General features: G+C 35.8%; 1 protein-coding gene across 1 annotated transcript in view; it reads right to left on the bottom strand.

The window, feature by feature from the left end:
• The window catches only part of LOC101741113 (uncharacterized), a 57,442-nt gene that overhangs the window by 24,655 nt on the left and 7,603 nt on the right, over window positions 1-25,184 (bottom strand). The window contains exon 2 of the mRNA XM_004928407.5: window positions 24,442-24,657. Within this exon, the coding sequence (XP_004928464.1) occupies window positions 24,442-24,638 (197 nt within the window). The 5' untranslated portion in view covers window positions 24,639-24,657. The remainder of the gene's footprint in view (window positions 1-24,441; window positions 24,658-25,184) is intronic.

Below are 25,184 nucleotides of genomic sequence, written 5' to 3'. Positions count from 1 at the left end.
AATAAACCCTATCCGAAGTAAACATATATTATAATAATATATAGGTATCAGAATGATTTATATCACAAATATTGTACTGTTTAATATTCTAATTGATCTGATTCTTATTCGAGCATGAAAATGGAACAACATAAATAATAATAATGATATTTTAAATAAAAAGGACGATTGAGGCCTATTGAAACAGCCTTCTTCTCCGCTACTCTGCCGATCTGCCAAGCCACGTTAGTGTCATAGGATCCTAGCACCATAGCCATTGGGCCAGTTAAAGAACCCTGCATTAACTTCAATACTGACAGTTTTGCGAAAAAATAACGCGGCTACTACGACAGATGACTAATTCCGGGCATATTAACCCATAGACACAGCCCACTGGGTTTCTCGCCGGTTCTTCTCAGTGGGTCGCGTTTCCGATTCGGTGGTAGATTCTGCGAAGCACTGTTCTTGCTAGGGCCAGTATTAGCAACACTCCGGTTTAAGCCTCTCAAAGCTATGAGCATAGGTAGGAAAAAAACCGGGCATGTAATTACCTCCACTGATGAATAGAACTTTGTAAGGGGGCGCTTCAAGCAACGAGATAGTAATAGAGTGGATAAGTGGATTATCAGAAAACGCTGTAACTTTGTTCTCGCGTACAATTCTATTCTTTAAAGCAATTCCACTTATTACCGAGCAATTGTCACAGTCGGCCGGTAACGACATCGCTTCCTACGTCAAAGTGTAATCGCTCGTCAGTCACGCACCGACAATAATAATAAAATACATCATTACTATTATATTTTCAACCGTTATGAGATTTAGAAAACATGTATTTTCTTTTTTGTTGATTTTGAAACAGTCGGTCATTTGTTGATTGCCTTAAATTTAAATGTTACCGTCTTTTGCTCATAAATACCTACCCCTGGCCTAAAGGATAAGACGTCCGGCGAATTCATGTAGAGCGATATACTGGTGTTCGAATCCCGCAGGCGGGTACCAATTTTTCTAATGAAATACGTACTTGACAAATGTTCACGATTGACTTCCACGGTGAAGGAATAACATCGTGTAATAAAAATCAAACCCGCAAAATTATAATTTGCGTAATTACTGGTGGTAGAACCGCTTGCGAGTCCGCACGGGTAGGTACCACCACCCGGCCTATTTCTGCCGTGAAGCAGTAATGCGTTTCGGTTTGAAGGGTGGGGCAGCCTTTGTAACTATACTGAGACCTTAGAGCTCATATCTCAAAGTGGGTGGCGGCATTTACGTTGTCGATGTCTAGGGACTTCGGTAACCACTTAACCCCAGGTGGGCTGTGAGCTCGTCCACCCATATCAGCAATAAAAAATAAAAAAGAATATTAGCAACAGTTTTTGTGCTATAAGGTAATCGTTCCACAACACACATTTGTTAAAAACACTTTTACGGTTTAATTGTAAGCGCATTGTTGGCAGAATACTGAATTGTCGTAAATTGTAAATTATTCGAAACTTCGAAAACTATTCAATAACAATAATGAACGCGAAATTAAGCCGTACAAGTAGTTTTTTTTTTATTACCCTTTTAGGCAGACGAGCATACGGCCCACCTACCTGATGGTGAGTAGTTACCGTCGCCCATGGACTTCAGCAATGCCAAGGGAAGAGCCAAGCCGCAGCCTACCTGCCTAGTTTTAATTATGTCGACGACTCACGTAAATCAAAGAAAGTACATTTATAGTTTTTTTTTTTTTTGCCTATGTATTGATTGTAATTGAAAAAAGAAACTATAACAATTTGAATAGCGTGGGAAGATATGCTTTTTCAAGTTTTTTCGCCGGTTCGTCGGTTGACTGGCAATTTTCGGAATAAGCGTGTATGTTATGAACACTAGGAATTTGAAATTAATTTAGATTCAAATTAATTTCAAGTCTACCTATTAGTTTAGTTTACAAACACGTTGCATCCAATCGACATGATCACGAATTTTCGTGATAGCACAACTCGATATATTTCAAAAGTTGCGATATAAGTTTTTATTAATTTAACTAGCTGACCCGGCAGACTTCTTAGTGCCTCAATCGATAAATAAAATACCTAAACTTTTGTATACAATTAACTTAAAACAAACAAATGAAATCCGTCCAACTATCAAAAGAAAAACATTTTTTTTTATTCCGAGCATTTTTTTTTTTTTTTTTTATTGCTTAGATGAGTGGACGAGCTCACAGCCCACCTGGTGTTAAGTGGTTACCGGAGCCTATAGACATCTACAACGTAAATGCGCCACCCACCTTGAGATATAAGTTCTAAGGTCTCAATTATAGTTACAACGGCTGCCCCACCCTTCAAACCGAAACGCATTACTGCTTCACGGCAGAAATAGGCAGGGTGGTGGTACCTACCCGTGCGGACTCACAAGAGGCCCTACCACCAGTATTTTCATATTAATCTAACTTTTAAACCTTCTCTGGACTTCCACAAATAATTCAAGACCAAAATTAGCGAAATCGGTCCAGCCGTTCTCGAGTTTTAGCGAGACTAACGAACGCAATTCATTTTTATATATATCGATATATAGATGAAAATGTATGCCAGCGCAGTTAATTTCAAATATTATATATACAACCTGTAACGGATACAGCTTGCGAATCGTAAAAGCAATGGGTCGACGATCGAATAAGTTGCACACGCAATCATTTGCGCGCGCCACGCCGTATCGACGATAAAGCGATGATTTATAATGTTTTCTCGTGAAAAACATAAAAGCAACCTTTCAAAATGTCATCGAATATTTCGAATTGATAAATTTACGTAAAATATCGATTTCCGTCGAGATGCTGTAATGGTATACAATAATAAATGGGCCGACGGGATTCTGAGGCGGCAGTCTGAGTTTTATTCTTGTGCTTCTGGTACGGTTGTTTTGTGAAACCGATAACGGGAAGTGTAGCCTTTTTGGCGAACGTACCTGTGGCTTTATTTGTATTGCGTAAGATAATAATAAAACAGCTACCGAAGTCCCGAAAATCGTTACAGTAATTTTAAAATCTTACATAATATGTTTTATACAGTAACTAGCTGGCCCGGCAAACGTTGTTTTGCCATATAAATTATTTCTAGGAAAGATAAATAACCTAGATACCGACAGCAACGTCATCTGTCGGGCTGATTTGTAAACCTAAACCATTCTCGAATCCACCTGAAGGTTACACAAAAAATTTCGTTAAAATCGGTCCAGCCGTTTAAAAGTTCAGTGATATAAACACACGCACAGAAGAAATATATTTATATAAAGATCTACATCAAACAGTAATGAATTTGAATTGAAACAAAGGAATTTATTAGAGCTATACTATCCTAATTTCATCTAGCACTATTCACATTGAATTTACTCTGCCGAATGAGTAGTTTAAATGAAGCGACTAAAATACATAAGATAAAGTTTTTCACATTCACATTGACGAGATTCTAGGAATGAATTCCTGTTTAGTTGCCGGGTGCAAACGGGTATATTAATTCAATTTAGTACGCAGAGTTTCGAATGTGCCTTTGGCATTGCTATCGTCCATGAACGACATTAATAAAAGAATCAATAAGATGAATTGTCACTGAACTGAAATAAATTCCCCGATTGTTTATCATCTATATATTAATACGTGAAGCAAAAACTTAGTATCCCTTTTTACGAAAATTGCGCGGACGGAGGAGTATGAAATTTTCCACACGAATAGAGAATATAGAGAAGTGCACAATGCTAATATTTTTTTTAAATAATGCGTAATAGATACATTAAATCCATAAAGAAAACATTACACACACTACATACCATGTATTTGACGCACACACGCATGCATACTATTTATTTATTGTCAAACTTTTGTTCTTGACGTCTGTGGTCAAATTGAGAAAAGATTAAATATTGTTTGTCTTTATTAATATTTTTTATAGTGTAGCCTTGGCGAAATTTATGATTATAGAAGTATAAAATACAATCATAATAGTGTACATACAAACTTACAATTCCAATTAATTATAGTCGAATTTCGACTACTGCGGGACCACTAGTAATGTTGATTTTGTGAAAAACGGCGCATAGGAAGGCGGCGACAGTTTTGTATTTGCGTTCCTCCTATTCACAGAATGCAGCCAAGAGTCAGGTAATGACACCGTGTCCCGGAACAACCAGCTGGCTCGAATCGCTCTTAAGGGCAAGGAATGCTGCGAAGCCCCGCCTGGGAGCACGTCGTCCGCCGACTCCGGTGCTCGACATCACCACCATACGATACGAGTGCACGATAACTGCTTTCCTAGCGAACGACTATTACCGCGAAATATAGGGATGTAAAAACGAATGCGCTTCAACGTCGTTGTTCCGACCCCGACTCGTTGCTTACATTCGTGTTTAAGTCCCAGAAATGTAAGGAAAATTGTTTAATTGAAATATTTATATACAGGGTGTTAAAAACTACCCGTAAAGCCGAAAGGAGGTTAAATGGGACCTTATAATGAGTCCATTCACAATATTTAAGAACCGTAGTAACGCTGTATAACATACCCAAAAAAAATACATATATTTTAATATTTTCAGTGATATGCAAATCCTATTTCAGTAAAATGAAAGAGTAAACTACACAGAATGTACCTACATTTCTATATAATTCGCGGAACGACAAAAATTTTGACAAGTACGACAAGTACTTGAGTATAATGACATTCTTGTATTGAGGTAGCAAACATTTATGAATGAAAAATAGAAAAAAAAACTATTAAAGTAAACAATTATTATGTAAAATAGGTACGTAGGCCTTTCTGTTAAATAATCTGGTTTCCTGACATGACAGCTTACTTGAGTTGACAAAATTTTTGGCTTTGTTAATTAATTATATTTTTACGGGGTATTTTGTAACACGTTGTATAGGTACATACCTATAAAAGCAAAACTACGTATATAATGTATTATATAATAAAGTTTTATAAGCAATGAGAAATACACCTGCGAGTGGACTACGTAATGAGGTTGTGGCTTCAGAATGGATCTGTGGCCATTTTAGGCGAACGTGGGCCGACGAAAAGCTACCGGTGTTCAGTAATTGTCTTTGTATTTAAATCAAGTGAATGTTTCGCGAAACAGGAAGCAGGAACTATAATGTCTTGGATAATTTAAATTGAACATTAATGTGAACTTTTTATAAACGAAAATCGAGTGCTCCATTATTTTCTTGGCTCTGTTTGATTTCTGCATGTTTACTGAATATCAAAAGGATTTAAAGTTCATTGATTGATTAAATATTCCGGTGGCCGATCACGATTTCTTGGCACCACATGAAACTGCAAGTGCACAAGAATTTGTTATTGCTTTAGGTCACGCGACGAATACCAATAAGATGCGGTCGGGGTGTCGCCGGTGCGTGCTCCGACATCAAGAACTCAATTGTGCGAAATATTAAATATTCTATTCTGCGAAACGACCGGAAATGACTGTTTCATTATGCGCGCCGGTTGCCTGAAATGATCGATTCGCGTGATACCGAAGCCAGCGACGCGAAGGGGCGGACATAACTTTTAATCTTCCATTTTGCAGACGTCTTTTTGTTTCGTATCACGGCCAGGTTTTATACCCAAAAAAATATATGTCCTGAGTGATTTCAGCACATTCATAACTTGGCAGTATTATAAGGCTATATGTCACTTCTAGAGCGTGCCACTCTGGACGAACGACACACGATACTAAGTCCTAGGTAGCTCCCACTTTAGATCTGCGTGTTCATAACTTGGCAGTATTATAAGGCTATACGTATGTCACTTCTAGAGCGTGCCACTGGACGCACGACAAACGATAACAGCATACTAAGTCCTAGATAGCTCCCGCTTTAGATGTGCGTGTGATAACGACACTTCGTTAATCGAATTATATTACTTTATTTCGACATCCATCAGACTATCATTTGGTATTTTTTTGATGAAGAAGCATGAGAAACGTTCGTTGCGAAAGCCGTTGCGTGCGTGATTGCGTGTGCGGACATTGGAGCGCCCACAGGGCAGGTCGGCGGGACTTTGCGCACGCAAGCATCTTCCCGCTAATCAGCTCATGTATCGACAGACATACATGCACAATTAGGTTTCTTAGTAGCAAAACCTGCCCGCTGATCATTAATTACTCGTGGGCGGTAGCCTTTAGTAGTTAAGTAGCAGATGCCTATCTGTACGGTTGACATAATAATATCTTTATAATTTTCCTCGCATTATTGTAAAATAGGCTATAGGTTTTTAGTTATTAGGAATTGAATATAATGTCATGCTTTTCAATGTCATCGTTGTATCGAGTGATCATGAATTGACTGATCGAAATAATCAGTACATTAAACAAACGAACGAATTAAAAACGAAATTAGAAATACACACCTTAGGTTAAACTGTATATAAAACATATGAAAAATTCTTTGATGTTGGTTGATTACAAAAACTTTAAGTGAAATTAAGAAAACTATGTAGTTATAACTTTTAATTTTTATTGCATGCTCTTCACTCCGGACACGTCAATGATAATCATGCCTAACAAAGAAAAAAATACTCGTACGCTAAAAATTATGTGTGAATTTGGTTTACTTCAAGATACATGAAAATAAGACCTTTCTTTTTTGCCTTCGGAGACCGACTAGCATGCGGCTCGTTGTACGATACCACCTAACTCATGATGAGCAAATCCTCGTAGGCAAATAACATATCATAACGCTCGAGGAATACTGCGGAAGTTCATTCCAAAGCCGGATGGTACGAAGCAAAAATATATCTAGAAACGTATTGTAGATGAGCGTTCTAGGTAGATGGCATGGATGAACGCTGACTACACCGGAGCCGAGCGGTTGAATGGCTAAACAAAATGACGGGATCATCTCGAACAATTTTTCAAACTTATGAAACATATGGTAGAAATCACAGAGATAGGTGGACTTGGAGAAATGTTTTGTATGAAAATGACCAAAGAGAGTATCGAAAATATTTATTAACAACAAGATTAGGCCTCTTTTATTAGAGATATCAGTCGGATGCTCGAGGGGATTACCAACGGCAATAATTCCATCTCCAAAACCATCAGACTTTTCTCTCAAACGAAATTTTTTTGGTTGACCTATTCTGAAGCTAAGTCAATTTTTTTATTCTATGGCCACGGCGGGAAATTAAACCTATGCAACAAATAAATACTTCACAAACTCTCCACGTGACCCGTAATGATCCGAAGAGTAACTTAAAAATAAGATTACGAATTAATTAGCTTTAGGTACGATATTCAACAAATACCTGCTAATAATTGAATGAAGATCCACCTGTTTAAGGGTACACTTGTCAGTCAACCGGGTCTGTTAAGCAGATTAAACATAAACACTCATTTGCGATCACTCGAATGTTCTATTGTGACAGTTTCATTAAATAAACAAATAGGTACTTAAATACATTTCCTACTCTGTGTTTATAATGTTAGCATTCAATCAAAATATAGTTCTTATTAATAATGATAGGTAGCATTTATAAAATATTTTAAATTAGTAGGCATTATTACTCACCTTTCCGTGCTTAAGCAAACTCTATTGTATTCATTTTGTTTTAGAAAATAGAACGTAGTGTAGAAGACACGTTATACTAAACAAAACGATGAATGAATTCTTGCCCGAGGGGTCTATGAAATGCCTAATGTTTGTGTAAGTTTACCGAGAAAAGAGAATGTGAGGCGACACCTCAGCGGAGGTCTCGGAGCGTCGACGATTCAATATTTGCTTGCGGGGGGATGCGGGGGGATGCGGGAGGAACGACCGGGCGAGATGCTGGCCGAATGTTAATTTTCACGATGAAGCCATTTGACGGACGTGCCCTGCTGTCGTAAAGAGCCCGCGCCACATTTCTCGAAACCCATACGATACGACGACCGTGCAATGTCTATTGTCGCATGCGAAAGATGTATCGCCAATACAGACGACGAACCGAAGCTTCGAACACGATCGCATAACTCTCATTCATTACACGTATCAAAATAAAATAAAAAATGCATTCCTCGCATTCAATACGACTTAATTCGATACATCGAAATGTGATGTAAATTTTTATGGCGACACCGTGTTCTCAATCAAATTTTACAAGCATGTCCTAGCCTTTAAGTTTGATATCGTATTTCCCACGGACTGACATTCCAACCCTATTAACTACCGATACACGATCGTATTTATCTCCTCCTTCTACGTCGCTACACTCTTAGCGGAGTGGTCGTGGCCGTCCTGTTTTTAATAATAAATAAATAATAAAAATCATTTTTTGCCTTTCACACGACATAAAAAAACTATAAAAAAATTAAAATAAGGCATAAGGAGGTGGCTCAGCTAATGCTGTTCAAAGTAGAGAACAGCGCTGATTTTCAATCACCCCCGTTTCCTTTTGGTTCATTGCGGGAAACAGGCTTTAAGGGTGGGGCAGCCGTCGCGTCTATACTGAGACCTTACAACCCATATCTCAAGGTGGGTAGCGGCATTTACGTTGTAGATGTCTATGGGATCTAGTAACTACTTAGCACTCTCACTGAGAGCTCGTCCACCCATATACGCAAAGAAAAAACAACAAGAATTGCAATAGTAAAAATTCAAGAATATTATTAATCACGTAAATACTTGACCTACATACGTAAATTGAATAAGAAACAACAACAACAACAAAAAATTTATGACGCATTGTTTAAATAGCGTGCATTTTAACTAATTGGAAAGACAAAAATGCCACGCGCAACTGAGCATGTTGTTTAAATATTGTCGGACGGCATAGAAATGTATTTGTTGAGCAAAGACATCAACGTGTGAACCGACCACGATGGTGACTGTCAGCCGGCGAGCATCCGATCTCAACAAACTGACATTTCCGCTCCAGATCATTACCGTTCACCATTTTTCCTAACTGTACCTACCTATGTATGTACATATATACCTACGTATCTATGTTCATTGCTAACGTGATGTTTACTATAGTTTTCATGCGAAGTCGTTTAGCATTGTTAATGAAGAAAACATTCACGAAAATACTGAGAAACGTTCTTAACTATTTTAGTGCTAAGCTTATTTTCGCATATCTTGCGGAAATTGTTAAAGGATTTTTTTTAAAAAGTACAAGGTACTTTATAAAATACTCAACTTAAAAAAATATTAAAATCAAGAATAAATTCACGGCAAAACAATTTATTTATAAAAACGTTATTAATTTATTAAAAACGTTATACACATAGAGATAATACACATAAATTAGTTATACACGTGCGCGTTCAGACACGTCCGTACAGGTCGATACCGAATACCTATAGTCAAACAAATAGTCGGTATTCCGACGCTCCGCAATCTATACGCATTAATAGAGACGATCTATCGACGGTTTGCGCTCAAAATGAATTTATTTCTGTAGACCCGAACATCAATAAGTTAACCTTAAAATAGAACGATTTATTTTTTCAGTTTTAGAACATAGAAAAGAATCGATTCAAAAACAAAAAACTTGACGACAACACTATTTCAGATACACATAATATCAAAAGACAAGGAGTATCTCGGAGTCTCTTAAACTCTTAAGCATCACCTTCTCCCCTGTCCTCGATATATACTTTGTTGCACAAACACTCCAGCTTACTACACAATGCAGCACACGAGTGGCGCACTCATACGCGGGACAATACAATTTAATTGAGGGGTGCCATTCACACGGAACACCTTCTTGTTTCGCTGGAAGACCATAATGAAATATGTGAACAAAAAACATTTACAAAGGAACTTCGTATTCGAATCAAGAAAAAGGAATAAGTCCCCGACTGAGATCAATACGGTAGATAAATAAAACGTTGTGCATTGTTCGGGATGTAGTGTTTACGAAAGTTAGGGTTTCTCACAGAATCGATTACATTTCATTTATACTCGTATTATCGCATTTATGACGAATTTTATTGTTTTATAATGACAAAAAAATTATCCTTGTTAACGCATTATTAATGATCGAATTCAAAGAATTTCGTTCAAAAAAATAATAATTTAATACTTATCGCGGACCGTTATTAGAAGGGTACAGTCACAACGATTAATATTCTAAAGTATAAACGAACGCAAAAAGAGATTAAACGAATTTGTATAATGAACAGGCTTCCTCCTCCCTCCTCTACCTGGTCTCAGGTTGTTAACGTCAGAGCTTTAAAATAATCGGTCCAACAAATCGGGTCGCTTCGACGTGTCAGGACCATGGAGTTACTATTCTAACTGGAGTGCTTACTTGGTTTGACATAAAAACTAAAAATATACTTTATCTCTATGGCTTAAAGTTTATTTTTAAATAGCAAAAGATGTAAGGAAAAACGGTCTGAAAAGAGAATGATTATTAAGTGGTGGTGTCCCTCTCGCACATTTTACAAACAAAAAGCAGTGTAGCTAGCTTAGAGGATTTTCCACGAATTCTCGTAATTTGGACCCCTGTCTTAGTATCAAAAATGGCTTTTAATGGTTAGTGGATTTTTTAGTAGCTTGGGCGTTGTTGAAAATTATCGAAAAGGTTAAAATCAATCTACTTTACAGGATTGTAAACATTTTATGACTTAACTAGAAAATTTTGCGACAATTTAGAATTTTCATCAACGTCAAAAATTAAATTGGTTCAAAAGAAACGTACAAAGTTATGGTGAAATTAGTTTCTGATGATGACAATTTATCAAAATAAATTATATAAGAAGTATTGATTATATGATATATGTTGATTTTTAATAGAGCATCATATATTAATAAAGCTCATTAACAAAATAATTATTGTTCTATAATAATAATAAATCTGTTTAATGGAAAATTTAATGGTAGGTACGTAGATTTCTGATGGTTTACATGTTGAATTTGGTGGGAAGCCAGATTAATTGTTGGCATCACCGAAAAAGAGCTATGAATGGATCAAAAGAAAAATGGCGTCTATTTACGTTTGTAGTTCGAAGTTAAAAGGGCACTGATACAGCTTGTGGCTTGTTTTTTTCGAAAATCGTGAAAATTTCCGTGTAATCATGGTGAACACTTGTATTGTAAGTGGTTGTAAGCGAGAATCATCTCCAGTTTGTGGAATATCCTTCCATATGTCACATTCATTGATAAATTTTTACTAGTGTGAGCATATATTTTTAAAATGTGAGATATTTTTTCTCATTATAATATTTAATACCATTTGTCTTGTAAATTGTACTTAATCTGTGTCATATACTAAATTTGAAAAAACAATCGTGAATAACTATAATTTTGCAATGTATTTTTTATATTACAAGAGCCACCACGTGGTATTTTTTGAACTTTTTTTATTGTATTGAATAACGTCGCACGCAAGCATGTATATCATTTGCCTGACGTTAAGCGAACGAGGAGTATCTTCTAGTAAATATGACGTTGGAATTTCTGGAAAATGTCCTATATAAAGGTCAAACAAGAAGAATCAAGTACTCAAACGCAAGAAATAAAAAATACCCCGAGAAAAGCAAAATTACGACAAGATGTTAAGGTTTTGAAACAAAAACTTAAAAGTCGCGAAATAGTGACTGTAAATATAAAGTCGATTTTAGATTTATTAAAGAAAAATGGCGATTTTTAATTGAATTTAAATTTAAATTGCGAAATTTTAATGATACTCATGGTTTACTTAGATATTGATTAAAATAAATTATGTATTTCGGTGAAAAAAAAAGAATTTACATAAAATAGAGGAAATATTATATTATAAGACTACAGAAAATTAACTGAACTTAATAATAATAATATAACCAATATTTTGTAAATAGAGATCAAGTACTGTGTGTATTGTGTTATGTGTATTGACTTGTCATTTAAGAGTTATTTAATTATCTACATATAACAAATAAATGAATTTCAGTTCATTTCATTTTATTACCCATTGTGTTTTATTTCCTAAAATGTAACTAGTAGACTTAATATACACGTGTCATGAAAATAGCACTAAGTAAAAATACAAGCAATTTTAAATCAATTGAAGATGTGAATGTAGGAAAAGAGCACCCGATACGCGCAGACCATGTGTGCTGCAGTGTCAAATATTAATTTGCACGGCCTACTTAGCCAGTACATTAAAGTAGGAATTGCGTAATTAAGTTCAACATAATATTTAAGTCGCGGTTGAGTATTCGGACGTTAAACATGAATTTGAGGAAGTTTAAGTAATAGAACTGAGGTAATGATGTTTGTAATAAAACTCAGTGCTAGATTTTCGACAACGCAGCAATTTCCAAAAAAAATGTGTGCGTGTACTAGTGTACACACGTAAGAAGTGAAACTTGTTTATGGCCTTATTTTTCGAAAAATGATCTACATGCAACTTTCTAGAAATTGGTTAAATAAAGTTAAATTAGATAAAGTTTAAACAAAAGGATTTTATTATCATAGACATGAATACAAAAAAGTTAAATTAGATAAAGTTTAAACAAAAGGATTTTATTATCATAGACATGAATACAAAACAGATGGCGCGTAACGGAAAAATGTGACGCGTAACCGAAAAATGTGACGGTAAATTTTTTTCCAACGCCGATAAAGAAGTTTCACTTCAAAAACGTCGAAAAAAGTCACCATGACGACGAAGCAATGTTTAGAATTAAATTTACATAAATAAACTGTTGCAAGCACGTGTTTTGTATTTACATAGGGCTACACAGAATTACTTAAGGTAAATTCAAAACTGATGCATGTGTATAATTTTGTCCTATAAATAAATTTTATATGGTCACCACATTAGACAAGGACACCGCGACCAAAAAGTATTCTCTTTCGAGACCGATTTCTCGGCATTAGACAGCACTCCAGTTGTAGGTACTTATTAACTCCATGGTCAGGACATGTTGTCGGTTTTTATTTGGACCCTTGTTCGATATCTATGCTCGTTTGTATTTTATGGCCACTTCGTTTCGAATATCGAAATAAAAACGGTCACTTAACGAAACATGTTAATCGAGATGTCTCTATCTGTGTTCAATTATACATTATTATCTCATCTAATACAATGTTATGATACGTTTACTGACACTTAGTACTCTTGATTCTTTTATAAGACAGTATAAGTTATATTATTATTTTATGTATTAAAAAGATAAGGAATATTAACAAATTGTACATTTTTTGCGTGATTTCACTTTTTTTATAATGTTGTAATAAATAGTTTAAAAAAGTTCAGTAGCCCTGGAGCATCTCGTTATGTTTTCAGTGTTCGTATCGAATCAGTGTGCTCAACAGTGTGCATAACTTTTACGCTATCGAAAATGTTAAAAAACACGCACTAAGCACACAGTTCGTCACATATGATGTCGGACGAAGCAACATTATATTTAATCGAAATAAGACACATTATGATTTAGTAATGTCGAGTGGGAATAAAGTCAAGAGATCGCTGTCAAGAGCAGCGAGTGCAACAAGCTGCGGAGCGGTGTGCGCGGGCAGTGCAGGCCGGGGGACGCGGCGGCTCGCAACAAAGAACGTTCCGGGAACCGACACAATACAGGTTTGCGGCGACGTGCGATACCTTCGCAGATACCGGGCCCCGGCTCACCCGCATCCGATATTCCCCTTGGCCCACCGTTACACATCATTGTCAAATCATTACAAAAAAATATATCGGTTGTCTGTAAAGTCGGTTTACTGACGATAGTTTAACGTGACAACGTCATAAGAAACTACTGATGGAATGGTTTCATTTTTCAATTATCGCAATTATCGTTGCTATAATTGAAAAATGAACACCACATTCACTTTTCACTGAACTTCATACTTGACGAAAACATATAAATGTATTATTGTATAGCAGCTGTCCACGCGGATGCATCGCTCACTCAAGTAGGAGAGAGACAGATATCGAACGCTGCCGAACGCGGAGGCCGATTGTGCCTCTTTGTCGCTCTCGCTTACACTTCAAGCCTTAAATGGAACGCCTCAGAGCGAGGTAACACCGCATGAGTCATGTTTTTTCATGCGTGCAGCCGGCTCCATCGAATTATAAGAGGTTGTCACGTCAAAAAAAAAGAAAGAAATATCAAACTTTTGTATTCGTTCTACAATCGTTTCATTGCAATACAACAGCATTAATTACCTATGAATACCTAGAATTTTATAAATGCAATCAATATTGAAATCGCTTCTCCAAACTGATTAAGTATCTTGATTTGGTTCTAGATAGCGATCGAAGACTGGCAAAAAAAAACGGCCCGATCGAATTCGCACAGCTCTGTACGTGGAATTACAGACGTAAGACACGAATATTGATAAGACTCACACTCACAACGACCGACAATTTTTAGCTCCGCGTTTCGAAGCTCGCTTAAGAATCGAAGTAAAACGATGAATACGTGAGAAGTTACACTTCGCACAAAGACGAAGCTACTCTACATATAAGTAAAAGTGGAGTTATAAAATACATCATACATCACAAGCTATTTCAGAGACGTACGTCATATGGAGCGCGACGCATTGTCGTCCAAGGATTTATTACCTAAGCTGCAAATCCATTACCGATATTCATCTTCCATACCTATAAAGCAGTAAAGCCATTGATTACTTTACTTAAGACAGACAACTGCCTTGTCCTAGAAATTGGAGAATATATTCCTTGTTTATTTTTGAGATATAGCGGAACTCAAGATTTTTTCACATTTTGGAATTGAACGATGAAGTTGTAAGGGATTCTTTATTAATAGCTTCCAAAAACAGTAAGTATGATTTGCTTGAAGAAATAATTTTTAATTTTTTAAATATTTTGTAGTCGTCGTGGCCTAAAAGATAAGACGTCCGGTGCATTCGTATGAAGCGATGCACCGGTGTTCAAATCTCGCAGGCGGGTGCCAATTTTTCTAATGAAAGACGTACTCAACAAATGTTAACGATTGACTTCCACGGTGAAGGAATAACATCGTGTAATAAAAATGAAACCCGCAAAATATAATTTGCGTAATTACTGGTGGTAGGACCTCTTGGGAGTCCACACGGGTAGGTACCACCACCCCGTCTATTTCCGCCGTGAAGCAGTAATGCGTTTCGGTTCGAAGGGTGGGGTAGCCGTTGTAACTATACTGAGACCTTAGAACTTATATCTCAAGGTGGGTGGCGCATTTACGTTGTAGATGTCTATGGGTTCCAGTAACCACTTAACATCAGGTGGGCTGTGAGCTCGTCCACCCCTCTAAGCAATAATAAAAAAAAAGCAATTGATGACAGTTTTCAATTCTCTGTAGTTAGGCAATCAATGTTATGTTGTCTGCAGGCTTTCAGTAAGCATTTTAGATGCATGCATGCTATGCAATAAGGATAATACACAAATACTAGATCCAGATAATACCACGTAATTATTTAATTGTTATTTTGAGTGTAAGTCGACGAAATCTACGCGGTTGATCTAGCTCCAACATTATAATTAAAAGTAACCAGATTTAAATTACAATATAAACTGTCGGTCTTCAGAATCTGTTTTCGTTGGCCATTGACATAGTTACAATAATAATAATAACTGCGAACAAATCACCCATGGTCATCCGGCCCTAATTTAGGATTCCCTGTGTTAGTAAACACATAGACGAAAGTGCAAACTAACCTGTTCATCACACGAATGTTTACCCGGTGTGGGAATCGATCCCACGACCCTTGGCGCAACAGTCTGGACCGCTAACTACTGCACCAACGAGTCATTCAAGCCGTTTCAATCTTTTGATTCAACCTATTGCAGAGTATGAAGGACGCCGCCGGTCGCTTAGACAATTACATTCTCTACAGTATAAAACCAAATTACCTTCGACATTACTAGGAACCGCCTTCAGTCAATAAGGTACCTACTGTGTTCTCGTGCTCGTTACGACGAAGTTATGACGAATGCCTTTTAATTCCATGAACAAATTAAACATTGGCTACGATATTTTCACGATCGCTTTAATCAATTTAACCTATTTTAGACATAATATTTATGAAGAAAACCCTTTAGTATTTAGAACTCTTTAATTTTAAAAAGATTTTCTTAAGACGGATATTCAGTGAAGAGAGTAGTTCAGTTTTGCATAGTATTTATAATAATACTATTTAAAATATTAATTTAAATTTGGATTAAGGGCTTGAAATGCTGTTTTCTTATTTATATTACAGGTGACTCTTATATTACAGGCGAGTGAATATTTTGTTAGATAAATTTATTATAATATTAGTTTTATACTGCCAATAAAATCTTATTTATATTACAGAAAACGCAATTAAGTTAAGACATTGTATTCATTCATTCTGGAGTACCTATTTGATATCATTATATGCGTATTTAATTAACATTTTATTTATTTATTGCTGGGATGGGTGGAAGAGCTCACGGCCAACCTGGTGTTAAGTTGTTACGGGATCCCATAGACATCTACAACTTAAATACCGTCACCCACCTTGAGACATAAGTTCTAAGGTGTCCGTTTTTACCATGCTTTATACATATCTGTACATGGAGACAATGTTAAATCTATTATATAAACCAATTTTATTTACAATGAGCTATAAAAACGTATAAGTGCTTTATAAGTAATTTGACCCTATTGCATAATTATTGTTTCATTATCATATATAGTTAAAAGTGGTGAAATAGGTAATAAGTGATTATGTATGTTAGAGAATAAATTAAATGCAGATATCGGAACTTTATAAAATACTTTAATAAACTAAAATCTTTGAACGTTTGAAACTTTCACGTTTAAATCATCAGTGTTCTTAGTGAGAGTTTTTTAACGTTTTCGATAGCGTAAAAGTTAGCCTAATTTTGTATGCAGTTGGAACAGCGCCCCTGGCGGCAAACGTAGGCAAACGAACCCATTCCATACAAATATGAGCTAACTTTTACGCTATCGAGAACGTTAAAATACTCGCACTAAGCACACAGTAATTTGATATATTTCTGAGAAACTAGAGGTCCCGCAGTAGTCGAAATTCGACTATAATTAATTGGAATTGTAAGTTTGTGCACTATTATCATTGTATTTTATACTTCTATAATCACAAATTTCGCCAGGACTACACTATAAAAAATATTAACAAAGACAAACAATATTTAATCTATTCTCAATTTGACAACAGACGTCAAGAACAAAAGTTTGACAATAAATAGTATGCATGCGTGTGTGCGTCAAATACATGGTATGTAGTGTGTGTAATGTTTTCTTTATTGATTTAATGTATTTTTTATGCATTATTTAAAAAAAATATTAGCATTGTGCACTCCTCTATATTCTCTATAAGTGTGGAGATTTTCATACTCCTCCGTCCGCGCAATTTTCGTAAAAAGGGATACAAAGTTTTTGCTTCACGTATTAATTTCTGAGAAATTCCATTTGAGTGACGTATTCAAATACATACATGGCATGTAATATAACAAGTCGGAACAAGTGGATAATGACATAATCCATTGGCACGGCGGTCTAGAGTCTAGTATCAAAAACGTTCTGAGTCACGCTAATAAATATACTCCGATTGTGTAATATAATATACAATATGTGAAATAAATACCCAGTTTATAATGATTCATAATTAAAATAGTGGTTAAGTACTTTCGTTTTTTTTTTTATTGCTTCGATGGGTGGACGAGCTCACAGCCCACCTGGTTTTAAGTGGTTACTCGAGCCCATGGACATCTACAAAGTAAATGCGCCACCCACCTTGAGATATAAGTTCTAAGATCTCAAGTAATATCTCAGTATAGTTACAACGGCTGCCCCACCCTTCAAAGCGAAACGCATTACTGCTTCACGGCAGAATAGGCAGGGTGGTGGTACCTAACCGCGCGGACTCACAAGAGGTCCTACCACCAGTAAAACATTATTATCGAGTGTTGGAGATTTATTGATCGTTTCCGTATCGGATCACACACAGTGAAGGGTTTCTAAGGGTTTCTAATAACGGATTACGGTTTCAGCTCATCTTAATATAAACTTAATAATGTTAGGCAAACAATGACATAGTATATGCTAAGGGAAAACTGTTCATTTGGGGTCAAATTGTAGTTTTAGACCAATTAAATCAAACTCAAGTATTGTAGAATACGGAGGGTTACCGGGTTGTCGAAAAATGCGGGAGTTGCAGAAGACACCCCCTAAAAATCTTTGGACGGCATTATGCATTAATAACTCAATTTTAAGGGAGCTTCAAATACAGAATCTCGTTAGACTGGCTTCCCATTTATGTCTATTATAGTTTTTCAGTTACTTATCCAGATACTCAGAGCTCCACAGAGCAACTTAACCAGGGCCGGATTGTGATGGTCATCGACTCGTTGAACCAATATCCTCAAAGAAATGAGCCAGTCCAGTACGATCCGAAGCGGTGAAAAAACAAAACAATGAAGTATCTAGGATTGGCTTTGATACAACAACGACCAACTACAGTGACAAAATGGTACGACTTCTTAGGCGGATACCTGATCTATGTTAACAAATATCCGGTTTCATCGAAGGGCGTAAGAAGAACAGCCCTCCCTATCACCAGTAATATGGTAATAGACGTCTCATAGGAACTTTGGTTTATCGTATTTTTTCTTAAATAAACATTATAACAATTATTACCTAGTGTATACTCAATTGTACATCGAAATTAAAATCATTCTCTTCCAGGCTATCCTTAACCTTTAAAGAACAATGGCAGTAATGTATGGGACAATTGTACCAATATAATGTTTCATGTTTCTTCATATAGCTAAATTTATTTGATAGATAATATCATTGTCGAATATAATTTTAATTATCAATTTTTAGAACTTTGCAATATAGGTATTGTGACTTCATACGTAGTGAGTTTCTAAAGGGAACGCAGAAATATCATGTGGCGCTCTTAAATTATTATATTCAATATTTTAGTGTTTTGTGGTGTTATGACTTTAGCCAATAACTCAACCACACACACAATTTCAATACCTACAATGTGTACAGAACTGTTAACGCTAGCAGTATATTTTTTTTAAACAGTCGAACCGGCATGCGATTTTTTTTGTCGATTCATCCGTTTGGACAAGCAAAAGCAAAGGCAAAGCAATACACAGCCCATACAGCCAAACCTTCCAATTATTTTTTAGCAAAAAGTCATTTTCGTTAAATCTATACTGCTGTAGAGGTCATTTTTGTCGTGTAGTATCGATTGCATTTCGTTTAGTAAAGCAGTTTTTCCTAACACATGCCAAGTTTCAAAAACTTATAATGCGTTTTGTTATCAATGATCAACGTTTAGTTGCTATCTTTTTTCAAAATGTTTTTTTATTTTGTTTTTGCAGAGTTTTACAAATATAATAAATACACGAAAATATTTGTATGGTTAATATCTTAACCCTTTATAAATCAGACAACTCTTATAAGGAAACAATAAAAAATAATAGTGGTACAAAAACTGTCGTTCTTCTTTGCACTTTACTTATTTTCTTTATTATTAAATTGGACTAAATTATCTTGTCCTACACAGATGCAATTAAATTCTATATGGTTTCAAGTATTTTAATTGTATATTTAAGAGTACGTTTCATATTTATAGATTTCCGAGTAGCATTTTTTCGTATTACCGCGTCAGCAGCGAGACCGGAGTAGGTACCTGGTGATGAGTGGACGCGGTGCGCGCTTTAACGAATGCCAATCACCACTTCTCGGAACTGCACTTGTTTTGCGCACCAGGTGCAGCCGTAAGTAGCTTGTACATCGATAGCTTAATACTTTTTTTTTTTGGTCAGCAGCCATAAATACAATTCACTTGTAGGAGCGTAGTATCACGTTGACAATTGACATGCTGAATCGCATAATATCGTAATTTGAAACGCACCGCGTTCTTATTCTTTTCGTAATGAAGTACATAATGGTATTACATTTTAGCACATATTTCGAAGTGTGCTATGTTATTGTGACATTCGTTGTGATCCGAAAATCGATGAAACGAAAAAGCGACAGTAAAAAGAGACAGACATATTAATTCATAAGATTTAACGTGAGAGAAAATGAGATAGGAAGCATTTTACATTGTTTCTTATATTCGTGATTCTCTTTGTGCTCTGCTTCGTACCTAATATTCGTACTTAATACATTCTGAATAAAAGTAATATATAACGAATAAAATGTGGTAATAATTATCAAACTTTGTATCACTATGATCATTACTAAAACCTACAATTATCCTCTTCCCGAAATGTTACATTCGTCTCATTATCTTGAAGACAAAATTTTTAAAGGTTTCACTTCTATCACGTGTGAATTGCACACATACAATTTTTTTTTTTTTTTTAAAGTTCCACGTCACAAAACAATCAGTTTCAAAATTATGAATATTTAGTAATAAAAAAATGTCCTCCACTAAAAAATACTGAAACTGAGGAAAAACAAATAACAATCGTGCTATTTTGTTGCCGGTTTCTACGATAAAGTTTTAATATCATATCATAAACGTTACTAACATCGTTTTGCAAAAAAAATAATATTCATATTGTGTAACTGTTATCAAAATCTAGAGCGTATTGACGGAGTATGTGATAAATGGAATTCCGTTTGTGTATACGGTGTGTTCACGTTTATCAGACGCAAATCAGGATTCACATCTGTCGTTAACGATAAAATTTAATATTAAAGCCATACAATTTTATTTTTAACTCCTTCGAGGGTAGATAAACGTACGGCCCACCAGATGGTCAGCAATTCCAGGAGCATATCCAAGCCGCTGTCTATCAATTGGACATCATTAATTACTAGGGTATTTAATGTCAAGAATAACGACATTACGCTTTCAATGATAGTTTCAAATATTAATTACGCTTAAGAATCTTGACTGATAACTGTTATTTTATAAATAAATTTTAAAAAATCAAGGAAATCGTTTACGGTTTATTTTCACGCTCGACAAAGTTGATAATGTTTGTATAATGACGTCACCATATAAGTCCGCCATACAAATCCTTTACCGAAGTCCGCATTGCACGAATTCGACAGAGCTTATAATTCAGAGTTTTCCTAGTCAACTTGAATTCGCATTCAAACGTACGTTTCACATTTAGGTTACCTACAAAGTCTTCGTTTTAACAAACACGCCATCGTAGATAGTGGACTATCCAATTATTTCCTCGAAGAACGTTTCCTCGAACCGTTCGCTTATCGATATCGGCTCACGGCTATCTGTTTTTTGCGAACGACATCATGAAAATGTAATTCCTCATAATATTGATATTTATGATTTATTGAAAAATATAATATTTGATTGCAAACTGTGGTGAACACATTATATGAATTTACAAAAAAAATAAAAAAACTCTTATTAGTTTATTCGGTTTTTTTTTCCTCTAGTTGAGCGCAATGTATCCTAAATATGTGTAGTCAAGTGGTAAACGTTATATACTTGCAGTGTGCCAGTCACTACTATCAAAGAAAATTCAAAGTAGACTCAACCTTCATTTAACGAAGAGCACGAGAAAGAAGCAGTACTACGAGTAAATGAAGAAGGGTCATATACCGATGTTTTGCCAATAGCCAAAATAAAAGCTTTTTAAGCTCTCACAGCCATCTCCATGAAGCTACAGTTCAGTTTGTAAAGTAGGAGAGCTGTTATGACAATACAAATGAGACTTCGACCACACGGACCACAGACCACGATCCACGATGGACGGCTGGCTTTTTACTGGCGGTAGGACCTCTTGTTAGTCCGCACGGGTAGGTACCACCACCCTGCCTATTTCTGCCGTGAAGCAGTAATGCGTTTCGGTTTGAAAGGTGGGCCAGCCGTTGTAACTATACTGAGACCTTAGAACTTATATCTCAAGATGGGTGGCGCATTTACGTTATAGATGTCTATGGGCTCCAGTAACCACTTAATACCAGGTGGGCTGTGAGCTCGTCCACCCATCTAAACAATAAATAAAAACGAGACAAGTCGGCACAAAAATGTGGTGTACTACACAATATCGAAAATCAAACAATAATTTATATTTTTTGTTCCGCCCTAATTCGCGGTACGAGCTGGCAAGAAGTACCGAGCTACTTATTCTATTTGTAGGTATCCATCGTAATATCCCGATACAAGTTTAATATATAAATATACATAGCATACATAGATAATCCATCCTCGTGGGCTTTTCTTTTGTACAACAAAGAAAAAAATCGTTTACCGAAAGATTTATTTGATGTGAAATTCCTCACCGGTTGAGGAAAATTTTGTATTCGGAACTCGTTTCATCTTTCTCATTAATATCCAGAAAATATAACACAACAAATGGGGAAATAACGATTTAACGGAAATCCCATTTTATTCAATGCGGAAAAAAAAAACAACATTCACAAATATTTGTACGGTAAATAGGACCACAAATATAACGAAGCAGTAAAAACGCGACTGAAAAAATACACAAAGCACCCCTTGATATAACGATATCACATTTGATGAAGTAACGTATTATATAGACAGTTTGGCTGGAATCACTTTTGCGTAGGTAAAAAAAAAACTCTCAGTCGCTAGTGATAAGGATTTCTCGATCACATTTCGTAGTTCGAAAATTAATATAGCGAATTCAATGAGACTCGAGTTTTATTTGTATTCACATGTTGACTGTCATATATGTCACCGGTGCCCTGTTTTTTTTTTCCTACCTATGCTGATAGCCTTGAGAGGCTATTTCAGCTTCACCCTAACGTTTGTAGGTGAGCTCACGGGACTGAAACCGGAGAGTTGCTAACACTGACCCTAGCAAGAGCAGTGCTTCGCAGAATCTACCACCGGATCGGAAACGCGACCCACTGAGAAGATCCGGCGAGAAACTCAGTGGGCTGTGTCTATGAGTAGTCGGTGCCCTACGTAGCGCACTGAAGTAATTATGTCGATTTCTCTCTTCAATCTTCTTCCTAAAGCGCCGGAATGTCTAGTAGACTCTGGGTAAGACCAATCCCAAGATACTGAGTACGAATCTATTTCTAAGAGACTTAAATTAGTGTAAAAACATACATTAACAAACAAAAGAAGGCAAAGTTAGATATTTTTAAGGGATTTTATGACCTGGTAACTAAGACCTTTAAGTCATGTCTTATTTTAATTTATATTCTTATTTTTATGAAAATTATAATATGGAGTGAAATGAAATGAAGATGATTAATTTGAGACATTAATCAACTGGGATGAAATTAAATGAGATGATATGAGATGAAATATAATCTCAGTAACATGGTGGTCGTTTATTAAGATTTTTCAGTGGACTTTTTGGAGGATCCCGAGAAGTTACGTCCAGCGGCTTTGTTTCATTTTCCCACATTTATGCACTTTCACAGATATTAAACAGTTAATAAGCCACCGTTATTACACATTTAAAATAAAACAAATCACACAACTTCACTCCTCGCGTTCCCGCCAAAAAGTCTCGGCAAAGTTAGACAGTCCAGAAGACATATTTACTTCAGTGCGCCATGTAGGGCACTGGTGACCTACATGAAATTCAATGTTAAGAATACGATTAAATAAAAAACGTATTTTCTTATGCGTTTTGTGAAAACTTGAAACGGAAATAAATAACTGTAGCATCTGAAAGCAACGTTGATCCGAATTAAGTTTAAAACGTGTACATAAACGGGGAAGTTTAATACTCATCGTTAAAATGAAAATAAAAAAAATAAAAAATATAAAAAAAAAGGCAGCTGAGTTTCTTGCCAGTTCTTCTCAGGACAGAGGCTAGTTTTTGTGAATAAACGGTAGTTCTTTTTGACGTTCAACCAGTATGTACTTTCATTTATGTTGAATAAAAAAATTTTGATTTCATTTGATTTGAAGTACTTTAAGATTGTGTGTTTCCTTGAAAATTTCCCGCGGAATAAAACGTATAGCGTATAAACTTATAATAGTATATTGAACCGAGCGAGGGGGGAAACCCTCACGATTCATCCAGCTCGTCGCTATGATTAGAATGTTATTAATGAGTTACGTCACGAATTTATCTTGTTACCTGTGCGAAAACTGGTTTATTACATCACTATCTATTTTTAATAAACATAAAATATTTATTGAGACATTTTCTTTAATTATTACTTTTGTGTTCCTGTCTAATCTAATCTAATCTAAGTACAGAAATATTATTTACATGGCTCAAATAAGTCCACTGAGTTTCTCGTCGGATTATTTCAGTGGGTAGCGATTCCGATCCTGTGGTAGATTCAACGAAGCACTGCTCTTGCTATGGCTAGTGTTAGCAAATTCTCTCAGGTTGAGTCCGTGAGCTCAACTACCCGTTCAGGCGAAACTGGAATAGCCCCTTACGCTACCAGCGAATAGGTAGGCAAATAACCCTAAACTAAAACAGTAATTGTTGTTATAATTAAGGTCGTAAAATTTTGTAGATGGTTTTTATGAGAAAACCACACTGGAACACATTGCCTATAGAATCCTATATATGGAATAAAAAACAGTGCAACCTAATATGCCGGTATCAAAGAACTTACCATTCGATACTTCTGTATCCTCTGACGCAACAATGAATGCTCTTGAACTTGTCTTCGAAGCCGTATTCGAATGGTACCGGTTCCTTGGTAAACTGCATCCACGTGGCGTTCGTGGTGAACGTGTTCACAGAGCAGTAGCTGGCGGAGTGCGCACGACTCGCGCTGGCCACCGCCGCCACCACGACTACCCACCACATCTTGATCTATGCCTGCATTCTGAACAAAAAAAAAAGTCATTATTATTACTTGGACAGATGAACGAGATCTCGGCACATCTTTAACTAAAGTGGTTAAGTGAACTAACGTTGAAATCTCAGTAATATCGTACAAAGATTTTTCTCATTTTTTTAGTTAACTGAGTTGGATATTTTTACTTGTAAGTTAGTTACTTTTATAAAAATGATCAAGGGCATCCTCCAGGTTAGTCATAGGTTAGTAGTGTAATTGTTTAATCTTATATTGCGAATAAAATTATTTCCTTACATTATAATTTAGATTACTTTTCGTTATCGTGTTGTTTTGTTGTATAAATTGTAAGGAATGTTGTTGTACAAATTCAGCACTATATGTCTTGTTTTGTCGTGCGCATATAACTTATGTTGCAAGCCAGATTTTGTTTCTTTTTACTTGTGTTTTTTTTATGTATCTTTTTAGCTTGTAATGTGTATTGTGAGCCTAACAAATAAATAAATAAAACAGTCAGGAACGAATTACTTCGCGGCAAGAATAGACGAGATGGATTT

This window comes from Bombyx mori, chromosome 15 (assembly GCF_030269925.1).
Source record: "Bombyx mori chromosome 15, ASM3026992v2".
In the NCBI taxonomy this organism is placed as follows: domain Eukaryota; kingdom Metazoa; phylum Arthropoda; class Insecta; order Lepidoptera; family Bombycidae; genus Bombyx; species Bombyx mori.
This window is presented reverse-complemented; position numbering and strand designations above follow the sequence as displayed.